This window comes from Carettochelys insculpta, chromosome 10 (genome assembly GCF_033958435.1).
Source record: "Carettochelys insculpta isolate YL-2023 chromosome 10, ASM3395843v1, whole genome shotgun sequence".
NCBI classification, from domain to species: Eukaryota; Metazoa; Chordata; order Testudines; family Carettochelyidae; genus Carettochelys; species Carettochelys insculpta.
The window spans coordinates 4,872,703-4,897,040 of record NC_134146.1 but is presented as its reverse complement, the minus strand read 5'-3'; the positions used below and the strand labels follow the sequence as shown (position 1 = coordinate 4,897,040).

At 43.5% G+C, this 24,338-nt stretch overlaps 1 protein-coding gene across 5 annotated transcripts in view; it reads left to right on the top strand.

Moving 5' to 3' along the window:
• VPS8 (VPS8 subunit of CORVET complex) overlaps positions 1-24,338 on the top strand; it is a 158,479-nt gene that overhangs the window by 79,970 nt on the left and 54,171 nt on the right. For all 5 annotated transcript variants that reach the window (XM_075004218.1, XM_075004217.1, XM_075004221.1 and 2 more), the window contains 10 exons: positions 1,303-1,375; positions 5,012-5,131; positions 6,273-6,344; positions 13,211-13,330; positions 14,266-14,322; positions 15,642-15,724; positions 16,177-16,261; positions 20,686-20,784; positions 22,604-22,693; positions 23,828-23,874. In XM_075004218.1, coding sequence (XP_074860319.1) covers positions 1,303-1,375; positions 5,012-5,131; positions 6,273-6,344; positions 13,211-13,330; positions 14,266-14,322; positions 15,642-15,724; positions 16,177-16,261; positions 20,686-20,784; positions 22,604-22,693; positions 23,828-23,874 — 846 coding nt within the window. The remainder of the gene's footprint in view (positions 1-1,302; positions 1,376-5,011; positions 5,132-6,272; positions 6,345-13,210; positions 13,331-14,265; positions 14,323-15,641; positions 15,725-16,176; positions 16,262-20,685; positions 20,785-22,603; positions 22,694-23,827; positions 23,875-24,338) is intronic.

Genomic DNA, 24,338 nt, shown 5'->3' with positions numbered 1-24,338 from the left:
GTCTACTGTCCTGTAATACTGTAGATTGTAGTATTTCAGTCATTGGTGCAGGTTCTGGTGGCCTGTAGAATACAGGAGGCTGGACTAGATGATTTGGTGGGCCCTCCTAGCCTAAACTCTATGCCCCTCTCCCCAGTGCCATTCTGTGGTTATTGCCAATAGTGGTATCACAGGACACTAGTGATGTTGCCTGCTGGCCGTCCTAGGGATTAGCTCTTCCAGGTGTTGTGTGCACCACCCCCATGCACCCTTCCCAGCAAAGTTTTTCTTCCATTGCCCTCTCATCTTTTACTTAAGACCCTTTTTATTCCAGGATCCGCAGCCAGCTCTTCCGTGATTCAATCCCCAGCTAAGTCACTGCACGTTTTCCCCTTCTTGTGTATCAAAGTCCCTCTTGACAAATGGGCTTAGGCAATCGGCCTGCTCACTGCCCTGCCAGTGCCACTCTCTCAGCAGCTGGTAGGGAAACCTGGGCCTTCCTTCTACTTCAGTTCCCATCTCAGGGACCTTTTTCATCAGCAGCTATACTTTGACCTACCCCACGCTTTGCTGCTTTTACTCCCTGAGCCTTACATACCCCTTTGGCTCTCTGCCTCCTATGGGGTTCCCAGCCATGCTCCCTCATCCCAAAAAGTAACTACAAGTTACTGGTCCTTAGCTCCAGTCACATGTCCTTTCTCCAAGGGAGTGATTTCCCTGCCACCTCCTCTGTTGTCAGCTTCCTGGCTTATACAGGCCCCTTCAGTTGAGTGTGCTTCTGATCATTTCCCTGCTTGCTGGCTTCCCAGGTGCAGCCTCTGGAGTTAATTGGCCAACCTGGCCATTTTAGCCATTCCAGCCGTTGTGTGGGGTGATCATCCCATCACAAGTGATTCATACCCAGTCCCTGCTTCTTGAATCTGAACAAGTGATGTCAGATTCTAGTGAATCTGAATTTGGTGTTGCTCTAAAGGCTGCACAAAATATACACATATGAAAAATCCTGTTTACCTTCTCAGTCCCAGTGCCTCTTCTGTTTCTTGTGCCACAGTCCAGTGCTAACTGGTAATATATTTATGCAAAAAAGTGGGATTCCCATGTGGCACAGTTGTTGAGGATACATGCTTATCAGGGTTTGTGCTTTGATATGAAAAATTGATTTTTTTTTTTTTTCCAAGAATACATAGAGAAGACTAGGCAGCTATGAAACAATAAAAAGTAGAAGTGCCTTTCAGGTCTGTTTAGAATGGGGAGATAGCAGGGTCAGTGCGTTGTATTAACTGTTTGCTTTTTTTTTTTTTTCCCCCCCTCCCCCCCCCACAGCTGTTGTTTAGCAGGTCGTGCTTATCCATTGGGTGATATTCCAGAAGATCTGGTGCCCTTGGTTAAAAATCAGGTGGGTATTAGTTTGGAAGGACACTTTTGTCATAGGGAATGAAGCAGATGTTGCAGGACTGTAGATAAGAGATGAAAGATCACTTTGTCTTCTCGCCTACTTTTTACCAATTGGGTAGGTGTACTGTAGCTTAGATATCTGCAGCCCTGTGAATTTATAACCCATCTTGTATTATCACACAGCTGTTTGAAAAAGGCTAATAAGTGAGCTTATTATTTCTCTTCCTTCCTAGAAAAATGGGAAAACATGCAGTCCTCAGTTCAGTCCCTAGTCAGATTTTGGTGACTTCAGGCAGCATGGGAGTATGGAAATTCAAGATGGAAAAGTTCTAGGTTTTGAGTTTTCATTATAGTTGACCTCTCAGGATCCTTGAAGTGCGGTGTAAGGATAGCTATATGTAGTGAGTGGATGCAGTGTTCCTGAATAGTACTTTATTGACAACACAAGGACTGAACTGATTCAGGGCTTATCTATATGGGGAATTTAGTGCACAGTAAAATAGGGTGTTAATTTAAAGTTCACTATTCCATTCTAACTTCCCGTGCGGAGGCTCTTACTGTGCTCTTATAGCAATTTACCTTAGTGCACTTCCAAAGTGTGTTTAAGCTATTGAATACAAAGGCACTCAGTTGCTGCAGACTGAGTTACTCCTGTCTCCATAGCACTTGGAGACAGGCCAAACCTTTATGCTGGGGCAGAGGGAATTTTTTTTCTCTGTTTCAGGTTCAGTAGGATTGTCTGTTTGGGCAGTTAGCTAGTTACCCTGTACTTCAGTGGGCTTTTTGTCCCACATGGATAAACTCAGCTGCAGAAATGGGTATGTTAATGCCCTTGGCAGTAGAACCTTCAGTGCCCCTTCCTCTCTATCCCTGTTGCTAAAACCTTTGCTTATACCCAAGGCCTCTTTTGCCTTCACTGATGCAGTCACAGATTTCTGGTTTCCCCCAATAACCGTATGTGCCTTTTAAACTCTGCAGCTTAGTGCTCCCATTACTGCACCTTTCTCCTTCAGCACTTCCACTTGTTTCTCCTTCACCTTTGGCATCCCTTCCAGATGCTGTATCTGCATCTTCAACACCTTGCCCAGCTTAGGGTGTCTTTCGCTTTTGTCACTCAGCAGTCTGCACACTGAGTTACTCCCCTCTCCATAGCACTTGGAGACAGGCCAAACCTTTATGCTGAGGCAGAGGGGATTTTTCTTCTCTGTTTCAGGCTAGTTTCAGTTCCCTCACTAATTTTGCAATTTGGCTTCTTCCGATTAGATCCAAAGTGGTAGTGACAGGATAGTCCAACAAGTCTAGGTTAACCTCTGTAACTCTGGTTCTTGGAACTTGGCATAATGTGAACACTTCCAGTACAAGAGGGCTTTCTGGCTTAAGGTCTGTTACTTCACCCCAATCAAGGCCTTCATTTAGCAGCCTGGGACCTGACAAACACCAGTCATTACTATAGGCTACTTAAGCTTGCATGTGGACGGCTCCCTTGAACCTAGGGAGTAGTCAGTCTACTGAGTATACAGTAGAACTTCTGAGTTGTGAACCTCAGAGTTAAGAACTGAGCAGTCAATCACGCTTCATGTAGAACCAGATGTAAACCATCATGCAATAGCAAAGGTCAAACAAGGAAAAAAAAAACACCCAAAAAACCAAACACAGTACAGTACTGTGCTAAATGTAAACTACTAAAAAAAAAGGAAAGCGGCATTTTTCTGACGTGCAGTAATGTTTCAAAGCTGTACTAAGTCAATGTTCAGTTGTAAACTTGTGAAAGAACAATCATAATATTTTGTCCAGGGTCATCAGCAAACCTCCATTTCTGAGGCATACTGTACAACACACTGGTTGAAGTTGCACCCCATGGCACTGACAAGAAACTGTACAAAAAACAGGAAAAATAAAGCATATGCGTTTCTTCACAGTTGGGATTTCATTTGGTTGAGAAGCTAATCTCCTGAGACATATCGCCACAATTGATAGGGCACAGTCCTGCGGGAGACCCACCTGTGAACCTTTAGACTTTCACTTGTAAATCTTGTGCCTCTGCAGATTTCTTTTTTGGAAGCCAAACACTGTAATGTGGGCTCTGGTCAAACCCTGAAGTGACCCTCTCAGTGCAGTGTCCATGCACCACAAAGATCTTTAAATTCTGGGCTCTCTCTCTACTGATTCATGGAATACGCATTTCAGTTGCAAGAATTCTGTGACTGATCCCTGGAAAGTAATACTGCATTTCCCAGAAAGTCACCTGCTTTCTTTCCACCCTAATGTTAAAAATCCTAAGGAGTCTGGCACAATCCATGAGAATCCCAGTAAAGCCAGAGGCTGTGAGAACCATCATACCCTTTTTCCTTTATACCCTGGGGAAGGTAGCAAGGTGAATCCAAGCTCGTATTTCTGACTAATAAGACAAAAGAGCCGATCCTTCTTCAGTGAGTCAATACACTCTCCACAAGCTGTATCTGGGGAAGAAGGGACTCAGGCAACTTATAAGATTTATAGACCAGTTATTTGCTCTTTATCCCCCACCCTTTCAGACTTAAGCTGGACACCCAGTGTCAGTCAGCCTGACATTTAGTAGGATACCTTTAGAAGTATCTCAGTATAAACTCTCTTTCTCAGTTCACTAGTTGTAATTAAATGTGTATAATTGTTCTCCCCCTGGCTTGGAATTGCTGTTTTGGTCCTAAGTTGCCCCAGTATTTGTACTGTTGGATGTGAAGGGGAGAGCTGATCCTCAGGTACTTTTCCATTCTTGGACACTTCATGTCCAATAGTCTGACCCACTGGCAATGTCTGAGTAAGGTTTTGTGTTTTTTGTTTTTTCCTCTGAACATTTGTTCTTGTTGAAAGATTCTGCTGCAAATGTGAATAGCTTTGTCCTGTTAAAGATCTAACTTGATTCCAACTGCTATGAAGGAATTCAGAAAAGACGTTCCAAAGTCATATGTTTTCTAATGCTAAATACAGTTTGCTGCACTCGTCGTCAGGGTACAGGAATGAAAATCTCAGTTTTTCTGCTGATTTGTTGTGTGAGCTAGGCCAAGTTGTTCCACTTGTCTGTTATCCAGACTTTCATTCTATTAAGGGGGAATAACACCAGCTTATCTACTGATGGGCAGTTGCGAAGGTTATTGTTTGTACATCTCTCAGAAGATGGCATAGACCAATTATTTAGATGTCTAAATATGTGTCCAAGTGCCTAAAGCTAGACACTCAGCTCTGAAAATGTTGGCTGTAATCATTTTTGCTCCTGGCCTGAATTAATCAGGAGGGGAGCATACAAAGAGGATCTCTACTGATGCCACTAGGCTGTGGTAAAGTAATTGTCACTTGTGTAAGAGCTTTTAAGAAATCATATGAGATTTTAAACTTACCTGCATTTTTGCATAGTGATGCTGCTTACTTGTTGAATTTATGCTGTAAGGTAAACTTTCACAATGGCATATGGAGCTCAGTACCAGCATACTGTGCAGTATGTTCATCCTACACTACTTAGAACCATTGCTACTTGAGTGTCCTATTAACTTGTACTTTGTGTTTTTAGAGGAGTTCAGAAATCTTTCTTCAAGCATTCAGGCAGTGACAATGGGGCAAAATGATGGAAAATTTTCAATATTTATCTAAATATTCATTGCAGGTGTTTGAATTTCTTATCCGTCTCCACTCCTCTGAGGCATCTGCAGATGAAGAAGTCTACCCATACATTCGTACATTGCTGCACTTTGACACCAGAGAATTCCTTAATGTTCTGGCGCTGGTAAGAGGCAATTTAAGTTCTGCAAAGAATGGTGGTGGATGAAGGGGAAGTGATCTGTTCATCTGTCATTGTTGCACAGTCTCAAATTCTGTCTTTCTGAAAGACATACGCAAGCTAAACCAAAACATATGGGCTTGGTACAGGAATCCCCGGGCGTTCATCTACTCTGGGTCCTGGGATTCCAGAGCTCAGGCTCCAGCCCAAGCCCACACATTCTGCACAGCACTCTCTCAGCCCTGCAGCCTGAGCCCAGCAAGCCTGAATCAGCTGACCCAGAGCAGCTGTGAGTGGTAAACTTTTATGTAGATGTACCTGTGGTGGCATTCCCTGGCCTGTATTTTACAGGAGAGTGGGCTAGGTGACCAAAATGGTCCCTTCTGGCTTTAAAACCTTAACTTTGGAGTGCACTGGGTTGATTATTCTCATCAAGCCATTGCAGATGGGATGAAAATAACCATTCTCAGGCTTATCCCTCAACAGATGAATGTTTTCATACAGGTTGAACCTCTCTAATCCAGATCTCTCTTGTCCAGCAACATCCATGATTTTAGTTAGCTGGACAACCTCTTATGGGAGTGGCCAAGCTTCCCGTGGTCCCATAAAATTTGCTTACTGCTACCAGTCCTAGCTCTCAGTGCTCTATGCTGTTGTTTAGCTGTAATTTACCCCAAAAGTCTTCTAAGAGCCCAGTAAGGAGCAGAAGTGTTGGTGATATGCTTGACAATATTGACGTCCCATGCTTTGGCAAATTCTCTCATCTGGCAGCAGTCAGGTCACAGGGGTACTGTATGAGAAAAGTTCAACCTGTATTAACATTTTCTCATTCATATTTTCTCTTGCCTTCACTTCTTTCCCTTCCCACTGCACTTGTTTTATTCGGGCAGTCTGCTTGTCCTGTTAGCAAAGTATCAGGTGCCTTAGACTCACTTAAGCAGGCCAACAAAAGAAGACAAATCCACGGGGACATTTGGATCTTGAAAGGTGGTGGTAAAGAAGCTTGCTCACAGGGAGTGTGAAAGCACCCTTGACATGCTTTTCACAAAGTCTTTTGCTCATTCTTCTGTTTATGAGAGTAACTCTGACAACTCGGGAAGATGCTTTTCAAAGAATATTGTGCAACAAATTCTTTTCTCTAATGCAGACTTTTGAAGACTTTAAAAATGACAAGCAAGCAGTGGAGTATCAGCAAAGAATTGTGGACATCTTGCTCAAGGTGAGAGCATGAAAAATTAACCCTTTGAATTTCGTTATACTGCAGTGTTTTACAAAATTGCTTCCAAAGGCAGCGTACAGTAGAGCTAAAGTTAGAATCGGGACTGGAGAGTTCTTTGTCCAGTTCTGTTGCTGCCTTACTGTGTAACCTTCAAGAGATGACTTGACCTGTCTGTTGCAGATTGCCTATCAATAAAGTGAGTGTAGTTCCTGCTTCTCATTAGTCTTGTCAAGTTTTTGTGTTTTCATCTGAGACCCTTGGGGGAGAAGCACTGTCACTGCAAAGATTTGATTGTAATGAGAAATGTTGTTTCCTGGGGTTTTGTTCCTTCTCAAAACCCTGCATCCAATTAGCTTTTGCCCAACACTGTATCATATGGCTTCTTGCCCAAATATCTCATTGTCACAGATAGGTTAGACTCCTTAAATAGCATCTGGAATCTAAAATAAATAAATTGGGTCTGTTATAATACATTGATATATGTACAGTTTACAGTAGGTGGATTTCATTCTAAAATTTGCAAGCCATACAGGGCAGTTCAATAAGTTTTATGTTGTAATATTTTGAAGCAGGAGTAAACTCCTATCCAATTAGAACATGGTTCAGGTTCTGTTCAGGAGTTTTGAGTTACAGGGCAAAGCACCAATACAGCATTTATTTTTTCAGTTTTTTTTCCCCCTTCAAAGCCCCTAACCAGAGTTCTAGGGTTAGGTACTATTGAATTTCCTAAGTAACTTGGCTGCCCCTTTATCCTTTTGGATGGAGACATGGGGTGAGCGAAGGCACATATGTGAACGGACACTACTTTCAAATTCTCTGGCTCTGGATGTGTGGGTAAGACAGATGCGAACCACACATCTCGAAGAACCTCCGGTGACAGGTGTGTAACTGCTTTTAATGCTGCCTCAACTGAGGCACCATGTGACTGAGATGCTACGGGTGCATCTGTAGTTATAAATGTTAGCATTGTGTTGACATGTTTTGGGTGGAAATCTGCCTTGCCTGTAACACAGGATGTCAGACAAAATGTTTTCAGTAGTGAAGGGGATGAACATTTTCATACAAACTATATAAAGAACTTCTGAGAGCTAGAGCCATGTCCGTGTTTGGGGAGGAGGAGAACAGTAGGTGGGAGGGTTTGGAACAGGAGCACTGCCACAGAGACCCCCTGTGAATATAGTGGAGAGGCAGCAAGTGACTGTGCCAGTCACTCAGGAGGAAAGCTGCTTCTGTGCTGCAGACAGCAGAAGGTAAATAGCTGTTGCTGAAGGAAAGAGGGAAGGGCAAATTAGACCAGCAGCTGAGCTGGCCGGGAGGGCTAGCTTTGGGTCTCTTCAAAGGTTCCAGTGCTCACACAGCTTTCCCATTGCTTTGATCTGGAATTAGTTCTTTCACTAAATGCTTTATTGAAATGAAAAGATTAGAACAGTGGACACTCACGCCTGAGTCACAGCCACTAGCCTTCTCTAGAAGGCTTTGCCATATGTCACGAGACAATGGGAGGTAAAGTTTTGAAGGTCAGTCGTAGTGACAGTATCTCAGTGCTGTCTCCAAGGTCAAGGCAGATTTCTCTGCCTCCACAGGACTGTACTGGCTAAGCTCCTCAGGATTACTGGAGAACAGCAGCTTTAAGAGATTCTCTCAGAATCCTTCATGTAACAGATTTCTTCCTTTCCGGTAACATAATTAAATCTGAGAGAAAATATGCAAGGAGAGAACAGGTGGTGCAGCCTTTGGTGCCGCCACCTTTGCTGGCGGAACAGGAACAGCCAGAACCTTTCAGAAAACCAGCTACAAGACTTGCAATTTGAGCTTGTTCTGTTCCATCTCTGGGACCCAGGCACTTTGTCATTCTTTCATTCAAAATACCGCTTAATCAAGCACTGAGTGTATAGACCCAGGCCTGCCAACAGGGAGAGGCAAAGGGGGCAAGTGCATGGGGGGTCTGGTGTTCCCAGCTGTCGCAGCTGCTTCTGAGAGGTGTGGGGGCAGTGCCATGTTCTGGATGGCACTGAGAGCAGACTGTCCTTCACTGTGTCCCTTCCATCCAAGGATCTGCCCCTTCAGGGACTGTGGAGCTGCCCCCCCTGCCCCTTTGCCCCCAGGACTGCAGTGGCTTTCGGTCCTGCTGTATACAACCCACAGCACTTGGGTGTGTGGGGCGTCCCACAGTATAAGGGATTTGCCTATTGCCCTAACTCTTCAGAAGGACTCAGTCTTGAATTTTGGGAGGATAAGTCCCTAATTCCTGCCACTAGAGACTTGAAAATGCTTCTCTAAGTACAAATGAAGGGGAGGAAGGTCTTGGGGTTGTCACAGCCGCTTCAAAAAAACATATCCTTTTACCCAGAAGGACCAATGTTCCATGTACGTCTCCCCCACCCCTACTTCCATGTGGGGAGCAGGTTCCTTAGTACTCCCCCACTGGTTTCCAAAGAGGGTGAGAGTGATCATAAATAAACAAGTTGAGTTCATCATTTATATAGGTGCCCTCAAAGATCTTCCTAATGCAATCACAGGTGAGCAAAAGAAAATGTCAGGAAAGCATAGGCAGTGGCCATTTCTTCTCCAGCTCTCTTCTCTCTACTTCTGCTCCTCCTCCTGCCACAGGAGTATGAGCTGTCTGAACCCTGGTCCTCAACCTTCATTGCGGGGGTTGTTTTAGGCTGATCATGTGTCTGGAATGCCAGTGAAATCCTCTGAGGATGGATGAGTGGGTAGATAAGGCCATAGGTGTGTGTGAAGTGGTTTTTAGCATGCCGATATCACCTGTACATATTTGTAGGTATTCTAGTGAGAGCAGAAAGGCTCAGCTGTTTGACAGTGAAGGCGATGAAAGAAGTTATTAAAAAAAGAAAACAAAAGAAAACAAAACACCTTTTCAAACCATTCCTTTGCCTCTGTAAAAATGTGAATTTCTGTCCAGGCTGCTTTGAAAAGGTATGGGAAAAGATGTGGGAGTGAAAAACTTCCTTAAATCCTCCCTCCCTGCTAACTCCAGTGGGCTGCTTTATTGGGCACGGGCCAGTGTGTGCACTGCCTAGAAGGTGGTCACTACTGGGCTCTGCTGGTGAGTTCAGAACAATACTGCTGCCAGCTGTGGACAGGCAGACAGTAGCAAATGTGGTTTTCATTGTTAGGACTTTGATTGTCCTTTTGTTTTAGTTGTATGTGCTGGCAGTATATTAGTGGTAATGTTTTTAGAGACCATGATCACATCCAGTCTGCAGCTGGCAGAATTGAAATGGAATATCCGATGGGGAAGTGATACTGATAAACATTACTTTATTATACTTAATAATATTACTTAATAAATCTAGGACCATAGACCCTAACTCAGATTCAGGAAACAAACATGAGGTTTTATGCTTCACATAACTTGAGTCCTCAGCATGCAAAACAACTACAGGTTGAATCTCTCTAGTCTGGCATCTGACTGTTGCTGAATGAGAAAATTTGCTGGACTGCAGGAGGTCAATGTTGTCTAGCACATTACCAACACTTCAACTGCTTACTGGGCTCTTAGAAGGCATTTGGGCAAGGAATACCGAGAGCCAGCACAGGAGGCTGTGAACAAACTTTATGGGACCATGGGAAATTTGGCCACTTCCGTGGTAAGTGGTCGTCTGGTTAAATAAATAATAGTGTGGCACCTTGTCTTTTCCTCTCCTTCCCCCCACATCCTCTCCCACTGGTTCCCATGGCTGGGGCTGCCAGAGGGGGTCAGTGAGGGCTCCAGCTCCTAGTCAAGTTGCTGTGGGGCCTGCAGGGGCTCCGGCTCCTGGGTCCCTGCTCTGCTGCGGGGCCAGCGAGGGGCTCTGGGAGCCAGGTGGGATGCTGATCCCTGCCAGCAGCCCCAGATGTAGGAACACTGGCAAGGAGGTGCCAATACACAGTACTGGCACATATCACCACAGAAAAAGCCCGAATGAAAACAGAAGTGCCGGATTACAGATGTTGCTGAACTAGAGAATGCCAGACTGGAGAGGGTCGACGTGTAATGCAGAGTCCTTGTGACTCTGTGAAAGGGGAGAGCTCCCTTTCAGTGGTCTAGTTAATTTGAATAGAGCAGTATTTTAGTTGTTAGATAACATTTTTCTTTTGTACCGTAACCTCCACCAGTGCTTTCATAGATAATCAGACTTAAAGAAAACCAAGATGATTTTGGCTTATCCATGAAACGTCTCTCAGTTGTGTTCCATGATTAACACCATTACTGGCCCTTCTGCTCTACTGTGGTTAAGTTGACCTTTAAGGACTGATCCTTTTTCCTTCACTCACTTTAGCATTAACATCAGCTCCCCTGCTTCATCCAGTGTTTCTCCCAGGCACCAAAGATTGAGCACAGTTGAGTCCAGGTACCCAAGCATGGGCATAATCACTACCTGTTATTCATCTTTGCCTTCATCACCAAGCTGAGACAAGGAACCCCATTCAGGAGCATCAGAGTGGGTCTCTGTTATCTTTTGTGGCCAGAGAGAGATGTGAGTAGGCCTAGGATCCTTCTGTCACTTGGCACTTTCTTCAAATAATCTGATGTGCCCAGGCAACTCTTCCTTTAATATAAGGCACCAGTGTTCAGCCCAGTGCCAAATACATGTCACCAAACTCAAGGTGCCACAGCCCCTGCTCCGACACATGTTCCTTGCTCTGCTCCATTTGTGCTGCTCAGGTGACATACAGGGAACAAGTCCCCTGGGGTGCCCCAGCATAGGGGAGCCCTCAGTAAGCATAAGGCTGGCATGGCTTCCTCCTGTGCCAGTGTAGGGAGGGGCAGGTGTTGCTGCAGGCTGCCTCTGAATGTCCTTGGCTGCCTGTGGTCCCCAGAGGACCATTGCTGACTGGCATATGTTAGCCCTAAGTCTTATTTCTCACCTTCTCTTCCCCTTCTGCTGGGCTGCTCTTGACTGCTGGATGGGGTGGGGAGCCATCCTTTGCTAAGTGCTCCTCAGGGCTCCCGCAGCTCACCCACAAATGCCAGCAATGGAGGAGCCAATGTTGTTTCCCCCCTCCTCTGATTCAGCAGTCAGCCAGTGGGGAAGCGGTTGAGCAGCTGCAACAAGGAAAGCCAGACAGCTGCTCAGAGCACTCCTGTCTTACAGGAGCTGCACCTGGGGCTGCTAGGAAGAAGTGGGCAGCAATTAGGGAGTCAGTGGTCCCCCACAACCCCATGTGTGGCTGATGAGAACACTTATGTTTATCAATCAAATGGCACAGCTCAGAAAGCCATGACACCAGGCACCCCTATGTTCCCACCCTACGCACTACTGTAATAATCTCTGTACAAGAAAGAAACCTTCTCAAGCAAAGCCGGTGTCTAAGTTCTACACTTTTGGATGGAGGTTTCACTTTTATTTTCTTGGAATCCTTTCTAACATTCGCCTCGTTACTTAGCAATAGGACATAGGCTAAGTGATGCTAACGAATTTGTTTTGTTTTGTTATAAACAGGTGACAGTAAAATTTTTTTCCTGGGAAGTGGGGGCAGGTGACCTCTCCATGTAACCGCCATGTGACTCTATCCTCTGCCCTCCCATCCCAGTTCAGCAGCCAGAGGAGCTGCTGGCAGTTCTGCTGCTTCCTGTTCCCTGTCCCTGCCAGTGGGGAAAGGAGCCCCAGCCCCTGTATGGAGCTGCCTTTCCTCCAGCTGTGTCAGTACAGCAGTAGTCCTGCCAGACGACAGGGCTGAGGGGGTGTGGTGGGGCTGAGAGTCCTGCTCCTTTCCTCGCTGGGGGATGGGTAGTGGGGAAAGGAGAAGAATGCCAGCAGCTACTCTGGTTGCCGTACCTCTCCGCCCAGCCCTGCTCTCTTGTGAAGCTGCTGCTGTACTGCCAGAGCCAGAGAAGAGGCAGCTCTGTGGGGAGGGACTGCGGGTGGTAGGTGTGGTGTGTTTCTGGCTATAAACCAACTCAGTGTTGTGTTTAACTTTGTTTCCCCCATTAAATTAATAAGCTGTGATGTGGGTTTTGTCTGTTGACAAGAGCAAAGAGCCTTATTTCTCTGATCTGTCCAGGTGAAAGCTGGACATTTCAGGACACACAGTAGGGGGAAATTCAGGACTGGAACGTGTTAGGATCATTCACTGGTTGTAACCAAGGCTGATATGTTGTTGGCAGGCTGCTGGGCTCACAGCTGCTGGACCAAGCCTGCAGACACTTGGTGTTAGTGTGTGCTGGTAGGCCAACTGTAAACAGTCCAGGTTGGGAGCTCTAACAGCAAAGCATTGTGAGGCACCCGGGTCCCTTGCTGGTCTGGATTGCACCCCAGAATGTGGCTTTCCCAGTTGATAATCAAATATTTTTCCTCCTCAAGTTCCCCGTGCAGGGCTGCAATTTATAGCCCCTAAGTGCTCCGGTTGGACACTTTAGGCCTGGGGCCCCCTTAGATACTGAGCATAACTAGAAGATACTGAGCATGGCTGTTCCTTTCAATTCAGCTGCTTCACAGGTGTTCTTGCTCACGAAGAGCACCCGTATTTTACACCAGCCCTGGCAGCGAGACTCTGTCCTGCACTAGCAATTGTCCAGAACATAGCCAAAGATTCTTCGGAGGGAATCTCCTCCCCAGACAATGGAATCTAGGCACAAATATCCCCTTTTTTAGATTACAGAGCAGTTTGGACACCCCTTTATTCACAGCCCGTACAATACCATAGTGTATTTGCAAATTCATACTCTCTGAAGCTTGATTACTGAGCACAGTTGTGTTGCAACAACTCCGGAAGTTGTTTTTTTGTTCTCTTAAACGCCTCACAGTTCACTCTGGTTCAGTTAGTGTTGCTTCTACTGTGCCATGCTGTTGCCGTGTGTTTCAAAGGTGGCTTCATAATGGATAAATTGTTTGTTTTTTTTATCTCTCACTCACAAGGTTATGGTGGAAAATTCTGATTTCACCCCATCACAAGTCGGCTGTCTTTTTACCTTCCTTGCCCGGCAGCTCGCTAAACCCAACAACACACTGTTCGTAAACAGGACACTTTTTGACCAGGTAAATGTTCCATTGTCAGTGAGGGCAGCAGACATTTTCCCCCATATCTCATACAATTACATAAATCATAGCAGGCTGAAGTAAATAGTGTTTAAAATGTTAGCTCTTCTATTCTGTCTTCTCTGAAATCATTGCGCATACAGCCAGTAGCTACCCACTCAGCTTACAGTGAAATTTGCAATTTGTGGCATTGCATGGCGGTTCCCTACACGTGTCTCCTGAGGTGAAGGCCATGTGAAATAACTGTGTTAGTGTCCATTTAGCTTATCTTTTTCCTTAGACCCTTGAGCCTTTCCTTGCTATGGAAAGGCAGGTTTCCAACTGTTTCCTAGAGATCTTTCAAAAGAAGCTCTTGTGGAAGAGCTCTTCTGAAAGAACTTCTTTAAAAGAGTGCACCCATGCCCAAAAAATGCATCAAAAGAGTGATCTCCTCTTTCAAAAGAAAGCATTCACCCAGCCCCCGCTCTTTTGAAAGAGTGGGCCAGGGATCGAAATGAAGACTGTTCTTGCGAAAGAAGGGCCCTACAGAGCATCTACACACGTTTTCTTTCTAGAGAGGCTTTTCCTGAAATGGGAAAGGAAGAGTGATTTCGAAAGGAGGGCTTCAGTCTTGCAGTTTACTTTTGAAGGAATGCTTTTTGTGTGCAGACGCTCCATAGGCTCTTCCGAAAAAGTCGTCTTCTATGAGTTTGTATAAAGAATGATGCAATGCACAGCATATTTCTGTACAGTATGAAAGCAGAATAAGTTGAACCTCGTTAGAGATTCACCCCAATGGTGCTATATCGGTGTACCTGTCCCAGTGATTATGAACCCTAGAGCTGGCAGATCTATAGCCTGATTTGCTGGGGTTATGCCAGTGGATAACAGGCTGCTTAGAGTAAGGCTGCACAAACAGCTAACATTTAATGAAAATTATCTTTCTCCTTGACCAGGTCCTTGAATTTTTGTGCAGCCCTGATGATGATTCCCGACATTCGGAGAGACAGCAGGTAGCAATCTTTAGAATTGTTTTAGAGAGCTCTCCTGGTCAGAAGACAGTGACCAACCACGAAATGTGCTGGGGCTAATGTACCAAAATGGAAACTTTCATGGGCAGAGGAGGTATGGGGCTTGAAAGGGAGGGCACAGCCAGAAGCAGTAACAGAACAGAGCCTGGAGATAGTTACTATAGACCCTAGCTCCTGGTCTGAAACAGCCCCCCAGAGCAACCAGGACCATCAGGGCTCTTGTTGTCTAGACTCCAGCAGAAAGTATAATACAAAGTAAGTTAACGTGGCATTTGTCTAGGTTTAGCTGGGGCAGTGCATTTCCCCAATGCTGTTACTACGCTGTGATATCTGGACTAAGTGTAATACTTCCATTCTTATTTATGCTGCAGTCTCACCGAGCCTTACATGTACCTGGATGTTATCTTTGTTCTGTCATGTGTAGCTTGCTATCTCTGTAGAAGAATTACTGATGCTGTGGGAAAGCTGGGCAGGAGTAAGTGTTCCCTGTAAGCTGGGCTCTTGGGTGGCTGCTCAGGAGTGATTCAGGTGCTGCCCAGCTGATTAGCAGAGTGCCCACAGCCAACAGCATGTGTTTCTGTTGGTGGCCATCCATGCATGTGGTGCACATAACAGAATTTATTCTACCAATGGATGGAAAAAGTGAGAGGAAATGCTGACTGGAGCTAGCGTAGAAGGTGAAAATATTTGCATTTAGAGCCAGGACAAAATATTTAAAAGCCAGTGGAAGTTAAATCAATTCAGGTGTCTCATGTAGAGAGAGCCTATGTTCAGTTGCTTTTGTTTAATTGTTAGTTTTCTCACTTGTATCCTCAATTATTTTCCCTTTGCCTCCTGGCAGCATGTTCTCCTCCCCAACCCCCCCAGTGCATCATGTCTCATCCCATGTGATAAGACATAAGTTAATTAATTGGGAAGATCCAGGCTACTTGGTTTTCTGTCATTGAATTTACTGTATATGACTGCTTTTTTGTTTTGCTGGGATACAGACTAACACTGCTACCTCTGTTACTATGGAATTTCCTGTGTAACTTCTGCTCCCTGTTGCTAGGGCACCACTGGCAGAGTGGGTCACTCATTTCCCTGCGCTTGTTTTGTGTTTGAGAGTAGTAGCACCCTTAGGAAAGTCCCAAAGAAATGTGACTTTGAAATTGCTGAAGAGGAAAAATTAAATATACTTGTAAACAAAAACCTAACAATAACATATTATTTAGGCTATGAATTGTTTCAGACAGGGACAATCTTTGATTGGAAGCCATAGGTATTACCACAATATAAATAATTATTGTATCTCTCTTCAGGTCCTTTTAGAACTACTGCAAGCTGGAGGAATAGTACAGTTTGAAGAAAATCGTCTCATCCCAATGGCAGAAAAAGCTGAATTGTAAGCTGCTTATTTTAAAAAGTGCTCCTGTAGTCTATTCCAGGCTTCAAATCTGTGTGGAGAAAAATGGCAGTCTTTAGTTTACTTGAGGGGTATAAAACCAGCTTGAAGTAACAGGACAGAAACAAAAATGCAGCTGAGTATCCCTGTAATACAGCAATTTCTCCAGCATCCTCAGTTTTGTCTTGGTTTCTACACAGCAGCTCAGGGTAACCATTCAGTGTCTCTTCCACTCACAAAAGTATCATGAGAGAGTTCCTCCAGGTCATGTAATAATTAGAATTATGCTTCTAGTGCCATTATTATTTGTTACATATTTATCCCCTTCATGTCTGGGCTGCATAATAATTCTTTGCTGTGTCACATCTGAGAATAAGATAGACATTGCATAATCCACTTCTTATATGGGGTTGAAGAGCAGAGTCTAACTTAGAAAACTTTCTTTATTTCAGCTACCAAATTTGTGAGTTTATGTATGAACGGGAGCATCTGTATGACAAAATCGTTGATTGTTACTTACGTGATCCAGTCAGAAAGGTAGGTAAATATGATGCTCTAAACTTTCCCTCAGTCAAGAGAGTATCTTTTTCCCTTCCCCATCTCCTCCTTTTGGCAGGTAAAACAGTTCTTGCCATTGACCTTGTGAGTAGAACCCTGCCCCTTCTGCCACCCCATGTCCACAACAGAGAGGTCAGCTGCTTGTGTGTAGCTGTTAATTGTTTTATGTTCATTTTTAATGCATCTGCAATGCCCATCCTGAAAAACTATAAGGTTTCCTCTTGTGTCCATACTAGGTCTCTTTTGTATTAGTCCTGGTGAGGTGGTTGTCGTTTGCTTTCTAACACTAGGGGGCCAAATTGCTCCTCAGCCAATTCAGTTAAAATTCTTGAATGCAAATTCAGTCTCGCTCATCCTAACTTTTTTTTTTAAAAAAGCTTGAATAAATGCTATCTAACACCTTCCTTACAGTTGTAGTTGGAATGGAAATTATTTCATCATTCTATTAGGAGCACATCATCTAGCTTATTTCCAAATACACAGGAGAGTTTTGGAGAGAATGTGACCATTAGCAAGCAACACAGTGAGAAGGTGGGAGTAGTGACCTTCATGCTGAAGGAATACTCATTCCCTCCTCTCATCAATTCCCTTTGTCAATGGGTCATATTCCATCCTCCCCAAAAATGGAAAAGATGACTGCTACTAACTGAGGACATCCAAGTAAAGCTGCTGTTTGTCAACAATCTCAGCCTTTTCTTTTCACATGCATCTCTCCTACTCCTAATTTCTCCTTGGCCTTTTAGGAACTACAGGTTGAACCTCTCTAGTCCAACATGATCTCGTCTGGCAACTTCTGTCATTTGGCATGATTTTAGTAAGCTGGATGTCCACCTATCACTGCAAAACAAAACAGCAGTCCTGCAGCACCTTAAAGACTAACAATATAATGTTTTAGGTGATAATGCGTGGGACAGGCCCACTTCTTCAGATGTGAAGAATCCTAGTAACTGATGATTGAGACAAAAAGGATTAGGGAAAAAAGGGGGGGTGACAAGGGGGAAGAAGAACAGTTTCTGTAAGTGTTAAGTGGTCTGCTTAGGGTTACTGTGAATATCAAAGGTGTGGAAATTGTCCTTGTAATGCATAAGGTAATTGATATCTTTATTGAGTGCGAGGTAGTAAGTATCAAATTTGAGAATAAATTCCAATTCAGATGTCTCCCTTTGTAATCTGGTCTCTTTGTTTTAGAATGCACACTACTAAGTCTTGGGTACTATGACCTGCTAAATTGAAATGCTCACTCACAAGTTTGTGTGTGTTCAGATTCCTGATGTCTGGTTTGTGTCCATTCATTCTTTGGTGAAGTGATTGTCTGGTTTGTCCAATATGCATGGCAGAGAGGCATTGCTGGTATATGATGGAATATATCCCATTAGTGGAAGTGCAGGAATATGAGCCCCGATTTTGTACTTGACGTGATTAGGTCCAGTGATGGTGTCTCCAGTGGAAGTATGTGGATAGAGTTGGTAATGGGGTTTCTTGCAAGGAAAAGTTGCAGGATTAGTATTTCTGTGGTGTGGCATGTGGTTGCTGGTGAGAATGTTCCTGTTTGCAGGAAAGAACAGGTCTGTCACCCAGGGCCTGTGAGAGTGCAGCGTCATGTTCCTGTATAGGTTGTAGATTGTCGATAGTGTGCTGGAGGTGTTTGAGTTGGGGGTCTGGGGGGACATGGCTATAGGTGGTGATGTGTTCTATTATTAACCTTCTTGGGCCTATCTCGAAGTAGCTGGCTTCTAGGTATTCGTCTGGCCCTGTCATTTCTCTCTTTTTTTAAATACTTCTCCCACTGGGTAATTAAGTTTTACAAATGCCTGGTAGAGATTTTGAAGTTTTTGGCCTGTTAGTAAGTTTGGAGCATATGTGGTTGTATCTTGCGCCTGACTATAAACAATGGATTGTGTGATGTGTCCTGGATGGAAGCTGGAAGCATGTAAGTAAGAGTAGCGGTCAGTGGGTTTCTCATATGGAGTGGTATTGATTTGACCATCAGTGATTTGTACTTTTCATGTCCAGGAAATGGATCTCGAATGGAAATGTGGAATGGTCAAGGCTGAGATTGATGGTGGGGTGCAAGTTGTTGAAATCCCTGTGGAATTCAAGGGCCTCTTTACCATGAGTCTAAATGATAAAGAGATCATCAATATAGCGTAAATAAAGGAGAGGTAATAGGGGATGGGAGCTGAGGAAATGTTGTTCTAAATCAGCCATAAAAACATTAACATACTGTGGGGCCATGCGGGTGCCCATAGCAGTGTCGCTGATCTGGAGGTATAAATTGTCCCCAAATTGGAAATAGTGGGTGAGGACAAAGTTACGTGGCTTAGCCACCAGGTGTGCCATGCTAACATCTGGGATAGTGTTTCTGACAGTTTGTACTCCATCTTCATGAGGAATATTGGTGTAGAGAGGGTGGCAAAGATGGTATTTTCAGGAAGATTTCAGATGTTTTGTAATTTCCTCAGGAAGTCAGTGGTATCGTGGAGATAGCACAGGGTTTGAAGAGGGAGTCCACATAGCAGGATAGTCCTGTAATAAGGGTGACAATACCTGAAATGATAAGGTGTCTGGGGTTTCCAGGTTTATGGATTTTTGGGCAGCAAATAGAATAATCCTGGCTGGGGGTCCAAAGATGTCTCCGTGAATTTGGTCCCCAGTACAGCCAAGGAGTTTCTTAAGCAGATGGTGTAGTTTCTTTTGGTATTCTTCAGCAGGATCAGCAGACAGAAATCTGTAAAATGAAGTGTTAGAGAGTTGTCTAGCTGCCTCCTGTTCATAGTCTGACTTATACATGATGACTCCAGCATCCCCTTTGTCAGCTGGTTTGATTATAATGTCAGAGTTATTTTTGAGACTCTGGACAGTACTGCATTCAACACACCTGAGACTGTGTCACTTGGTGGTGTTTTCACACAGTGTCAGCCTGTGAATGGTTGCGGAAGCATTAAATATAGAAGTGCAGACTGTCAGTACGACCGTCAGGGGCAGTCCGCATAGAATTCTTCTTTTGGTGTTGGTAGAGGGATCTAGCAGGTCAGCTTCATGTTTATGGGTGTTTTGGAAGTATTCCCTTAGACCAGGGATCAGCAACCAAAATAGCAAGAAGAGTCATTTTTTCCAATTCAGTAAAAAGTTCAATACTTTGAGAGCCACAATGCAGGTAAATATGAGACAGTCCTTAATAAATAATGTCAAATTGTATTTTTGTAACCCCTATTTTAAGAACAGTGCCACACAAGGATTTGTAATGCAATACATGTTTAGAGCAGGACATTCAGAAGCCTTTTACCTATTGTGTTTCCTCATGCTTTACATGTGTGTTCGTGCCAGTGTCTTCCTGACTTTCACTCCCAAACCTTCTCCGTCTCTGGAGGACGCTAGGGAGAGTTACCCAACATTTCACGATCACATATCATTTGCTATTTAGATAGGAGTTGTTCATTTTTGGGCTTTAGATGTTCATTGTTTATGGAAAATGCTCAGCATCGGGAGCCACAAAGAAGTCCTTAAAAAGCCACATGTGGCTCCATAGCCTTAGACAGAGATGATGAAAAAAGGATTCAAGGTAACCACAAAGTAGTCTGTCTTAATTCTCTGCATCTCACTTATTAGTTAGTTATTAGGATTCTCCAGATCTGAAGAAGTGGGTCTGTCCCACAAAAGCTCATCACCTAATCAATTATATAGCTAGTCTTCAAGGTGCTGCAGGACTGCTTTTTTGTTTTGTGAAAATATAGACTAACACAGCTACCTCTCTGAGACTAACAAAACAAAACAGCACAAATGTAGCACTTTAAAGATTTATTATTGGGGGGGGGCAAGTTTCTTTTGGTCCCATACAGTTTATTTACTACCACCAGTCCTGGCTCTTGTTCTGTGCTGTTTATTTAGATCCCGTTTACTCCTAAATGTCTTCTAAGAGCCCAGTAATCCATGGAAATGTTAATAGATAATGTTCACCTCCCAGTCTGGCAAATTCCCTTGTTCAGCACCAGTCAAGTCCCGAGAGTGCTGGACCAGAGGGGTTCAACCTGTATCTAAGGTCAAACCATAACTATTACCGGTAGCTGATACTGTCCACTAAGTCAGTCATGGGGAGTGGTGCTTCCCAAGTGGGCTAGCCAGCAGTCGTACTATTCTTGAAGGGCATTTCTTGTGTGATGGTTTTAACTCTGTAAGTGGGGCTGTTACATTAAAACCTCCCTACCAGTTTATCTTTAACTCTAACAACCAAAGACATTCACAAATAAGCTATTGTCTGGGTCACAAATATAATTCAGTGGTTAGTCTGAAAATAACTGTGTCCAAACAAGTGAGTTTGCAAGCTGTCACTGATGCAGTTCCCAGATGAATTTTCGGATTGTTGGGACAGAACATACTCCACCTTCTTACTTTATGCCTTTCAGGAAGAAGTGTTCAACTACATCCACAATATCCTGTCCATGCCTGGGTACGGTACAGAGGAGAAACAATCTGTGTGGCAGAAGGCTATGAAACATGTTGAGGTACAACATAGACCAAATTGCTTGTTTTTCTGAATGTAAATCAATTTCTCCCTTTACTCACCTTGGGCTTCTTTGTAGGCAGGAAGGGATTGTCTTTCAGGATGGTGTAGCTGGTTTTGGTAGGATTTGTGGAAGAGGACTTTTCTGAAGCACTGCTAAAGGAGAGTTGATAGCTGCCATATGTTTTGTCTTGTAAGGTGTCTGTGTATGTGTGTGTGGTACCACTAGACTCCTTGCTTTTGCTGAACAGACTGAAATGGGCACCTCTGAAACCAGTACACATACAAAGCGTGTTTACTGCTCCTTCTGTCTAAGTCCTTCCTTGACAAAGCACAACAAGATGATGATTTGTAAGGAAGATATCCTCATTTTACCGAGGCAAAGAGAGGTAAAGTTAAAATCCAATAGCTCATCAGTGGCAGAGTCAGGAATACCACATAGAAATCCTGATCCCCAGTTCCCTGCTTTAACCACTAAACAGTTCTCCTTCCCCTTTCCCAAACTTCATTATAAACACAATTTAAAAAAATTCTTGAGACAAAAATTGACAGCTATTTGTGTGACACCAATGTGGTGGGTATTATTTTCTTCATTTGGAGGCCAAGTTGCTGGTAAGTAACTTGTTTTCAAGTTAATTTCCTTCATCCAAACTGTATTTCAGTGGCAGTATAATTATAGAGCTGAAAAGCTGCTCATTCTTGGTACGATATTTTTCACAATTATTATTGGGCAGGAAGAAAAATCTCTCTGCAAAGTAGGCTAAGCAGTTATCTTCCCTGAGGATTAATGATGTACAGAATTTCATTTGAAAACTGTCAGTTTTCAGTTATTTCAACTTAAACTCAAAGGTTCTAATTACTTGACTTTTGCTAATTGTAAATTATCATTCATTTTATGTGGAGCTGAGCAAAAGAAATTACTCTTAGTCATATTGTCCATTCTTCCTGTGAAAAGAATATTTTTACCAAAGTTCTGAGTAGTTGTAAGGTTGCCTTCGTGAGAAGCACCTTTTATATTGTGGTGGTAGTGGTTAAAATGTATCTGTGCTAGTCCCTGAACAGTGCTGTATCACATTCTTTCAGTGCTTGGTGCCATATTTATATGTGAATAAGATATTCTTACCAGCATAAATGCACGAGTGGAAAATTATTCTGTGTATGACCTGAGAGGATAATATGGTATTGTGGGAAAAGTGCTTCTGCTCAGAAGAGAGTGAACTGGATAAATTCGCAAGAGAAATTTTTTTTCTCTTCACCTGCCACCCTGTCTGTTTTTGTTGCACTGAGGTTACCCTGATGAAAAATTATTCAGTTTTTAGGAACTATACGAATGCCAGATTTGATAGAGAGCCTTTTGGTCACTGGTTTCAGTCCAACTGAGGCCTTCACTGACCTGAAGTTATTACCATTTGATTGCTTCTGAATAGTCTCTGAAATTAGTTGGTGGTCTTAGTGTAATTCCTGTACAACAGGAGCCACATTGCCAAAACACCTCCACAAATGGCACTAACTGGCAAATTGTCTCATCAGAATTAAAGGAGTGAAATGCAGGGAAGAAGAGGTGACACCTGCAGCTCAGGCTTGATGTGCATACCTCAGCAATGAGGACTGTTGTGCTCTGCCTGGTCTGTACTACTTGATCTTTTCGTTTAATTGTTGCTTCAAATACATTCTTCACCCAGTGATATTCACTGTTACTGATCCTCAGATGCTGTTGTCTAGGTTTGTAAGTATATTGCAGTTTGAGTGGGTGCCAGCATTAATGAATGATCCTGTAGTTTGTAAGACTAGAGGTAGCTTATTTTTCTCCCTATCTCCAGGAACTGCTGTTGCTGAGCCCGAGTAAAGCTGCAGACCTGGTAGCCACTCATTTCAGTGACCAGATTGAGGGAATCTTTAAAAACCTTCAGGTAAATACTTGCAAACACACTTTGGATTGAACTACAACAAGAAATCCTGTGGCATCTTATAGACTAACAGGTACTTTGGAGCATAAGCTTTCTTGGGCAAAGACCCGCTTCATCAGATGATGCTTATGCTCAAAAATGTTAGTCTACAAGAGGCCAGAGGACTTCTTAGTCTGTATCTTCAAAAACGACAACTCAGCTACCCCTCTGATACTTTGGATTGAACTGTGTTTTTAAAATTGAATCACGAATTTCTCAGAATTGGCTATGGACATATTCATAGGAATTTTTGTACTGGATCAAACCAGAAGTCCCTCTAGTCCAGTCTCAGCCAGTGCCAGAACCAGCTGAAGCAGAGGAAAGTGTAGACACTCTTGAATTGCCCATTTGTGGAATAACTGTTATTTCCACCATTAAGAAGCTTCTAACCCCTTCTGTACTCCATATCAATATGTTCCATCAAAGAATTTTTGAGTCTCTAAGCAAGGTTCAAAAGAGCTGTTTTCCTAACAGCCCCAAATGTAGTGTCTGCCAGGCTGCATTAAAACATGCTGTGTCTCAGGCCAATTTTATGTAGGCCTTCTGTTCGTATCAGTGCTGCTGCTGGAGAGGTACAGAACCAATCTCCATGTTTGTTGTCATAGTTACAATATTATAAATAGTTCTGTACTTGGTTAAATTGTCCTGGCTTTCAGTAAGTTTATTAGATGGTTTCAATAGTGTTCTGTTTACGGTTGATGATCTGTAATTACCTACACACGATAAAGGTCTCTAACACTGGAGGACTCTTTAATCTAGCCAACAAAGGCGTAGTGCAATCCAAAGAGGGGGCTTTTAAAATGCATTTGTGAACCTGAGGTTGCTTCACTTGACAGCCCACGTGCAGTGTTTCTAAGACCAGATGGCTAGCACTTGTTGGTAAAGATCACGTAGTCCTCCTAGAGTCCAAAAAAGCACACTAAGGTAGGAGAAGTTTTATACCGCCAAGTGAAACTGGCTGAGATTTGCTCAAGGCAGAGGCTCTGGTCTGTCCTATAAGAGTGAATAGTATTTCTTTGAGTGGATATAACTCCAGACAATTTTGAATCAGATTATTATGTTAACTTATTGATTCTTTTTTGTCTTCCCCTTATTCAGGACCAATTCTTGCTTTTCCAGTTTCTGAAGTGTCTTCTTGACCCAAGGTATGTAAGTAAATACACTATTTATTTTATAACTTACTGCTCAAAATCTTAACTCTTTATTTACAATACACTGTTGTATATACACAGACCCCCCACCCCTGCCACCCGTAAGATGTTGTAGGGTACAATCCTTCCTTGACATGAGAATGAGCCAGATGTGCTAATGAGGCTTTGCATCCTAAGTCTCTAAGATTCTTTGATTCTTCATATCACACAAAAATGTGCAGAGAGACCTGCATCAAGAAGGCAGAGAAAGAGCTAATACAGATCCAAGGACAATCAAGCAATAGACAAATTATCTGAGCTCAGCTGTAGCTGTTCCTATAGAGGGCTGTCTCTTCTGAGGACAGAGGTTGTTCTCCTTGAGATAGGAGCGCAGGTCTCTGCAAACCACAGGAGACTGAAGGACTGGGTCAGTCAAGATAGATAAATTTGACAGATATAAAGTAATGCTGGTCAGTCAC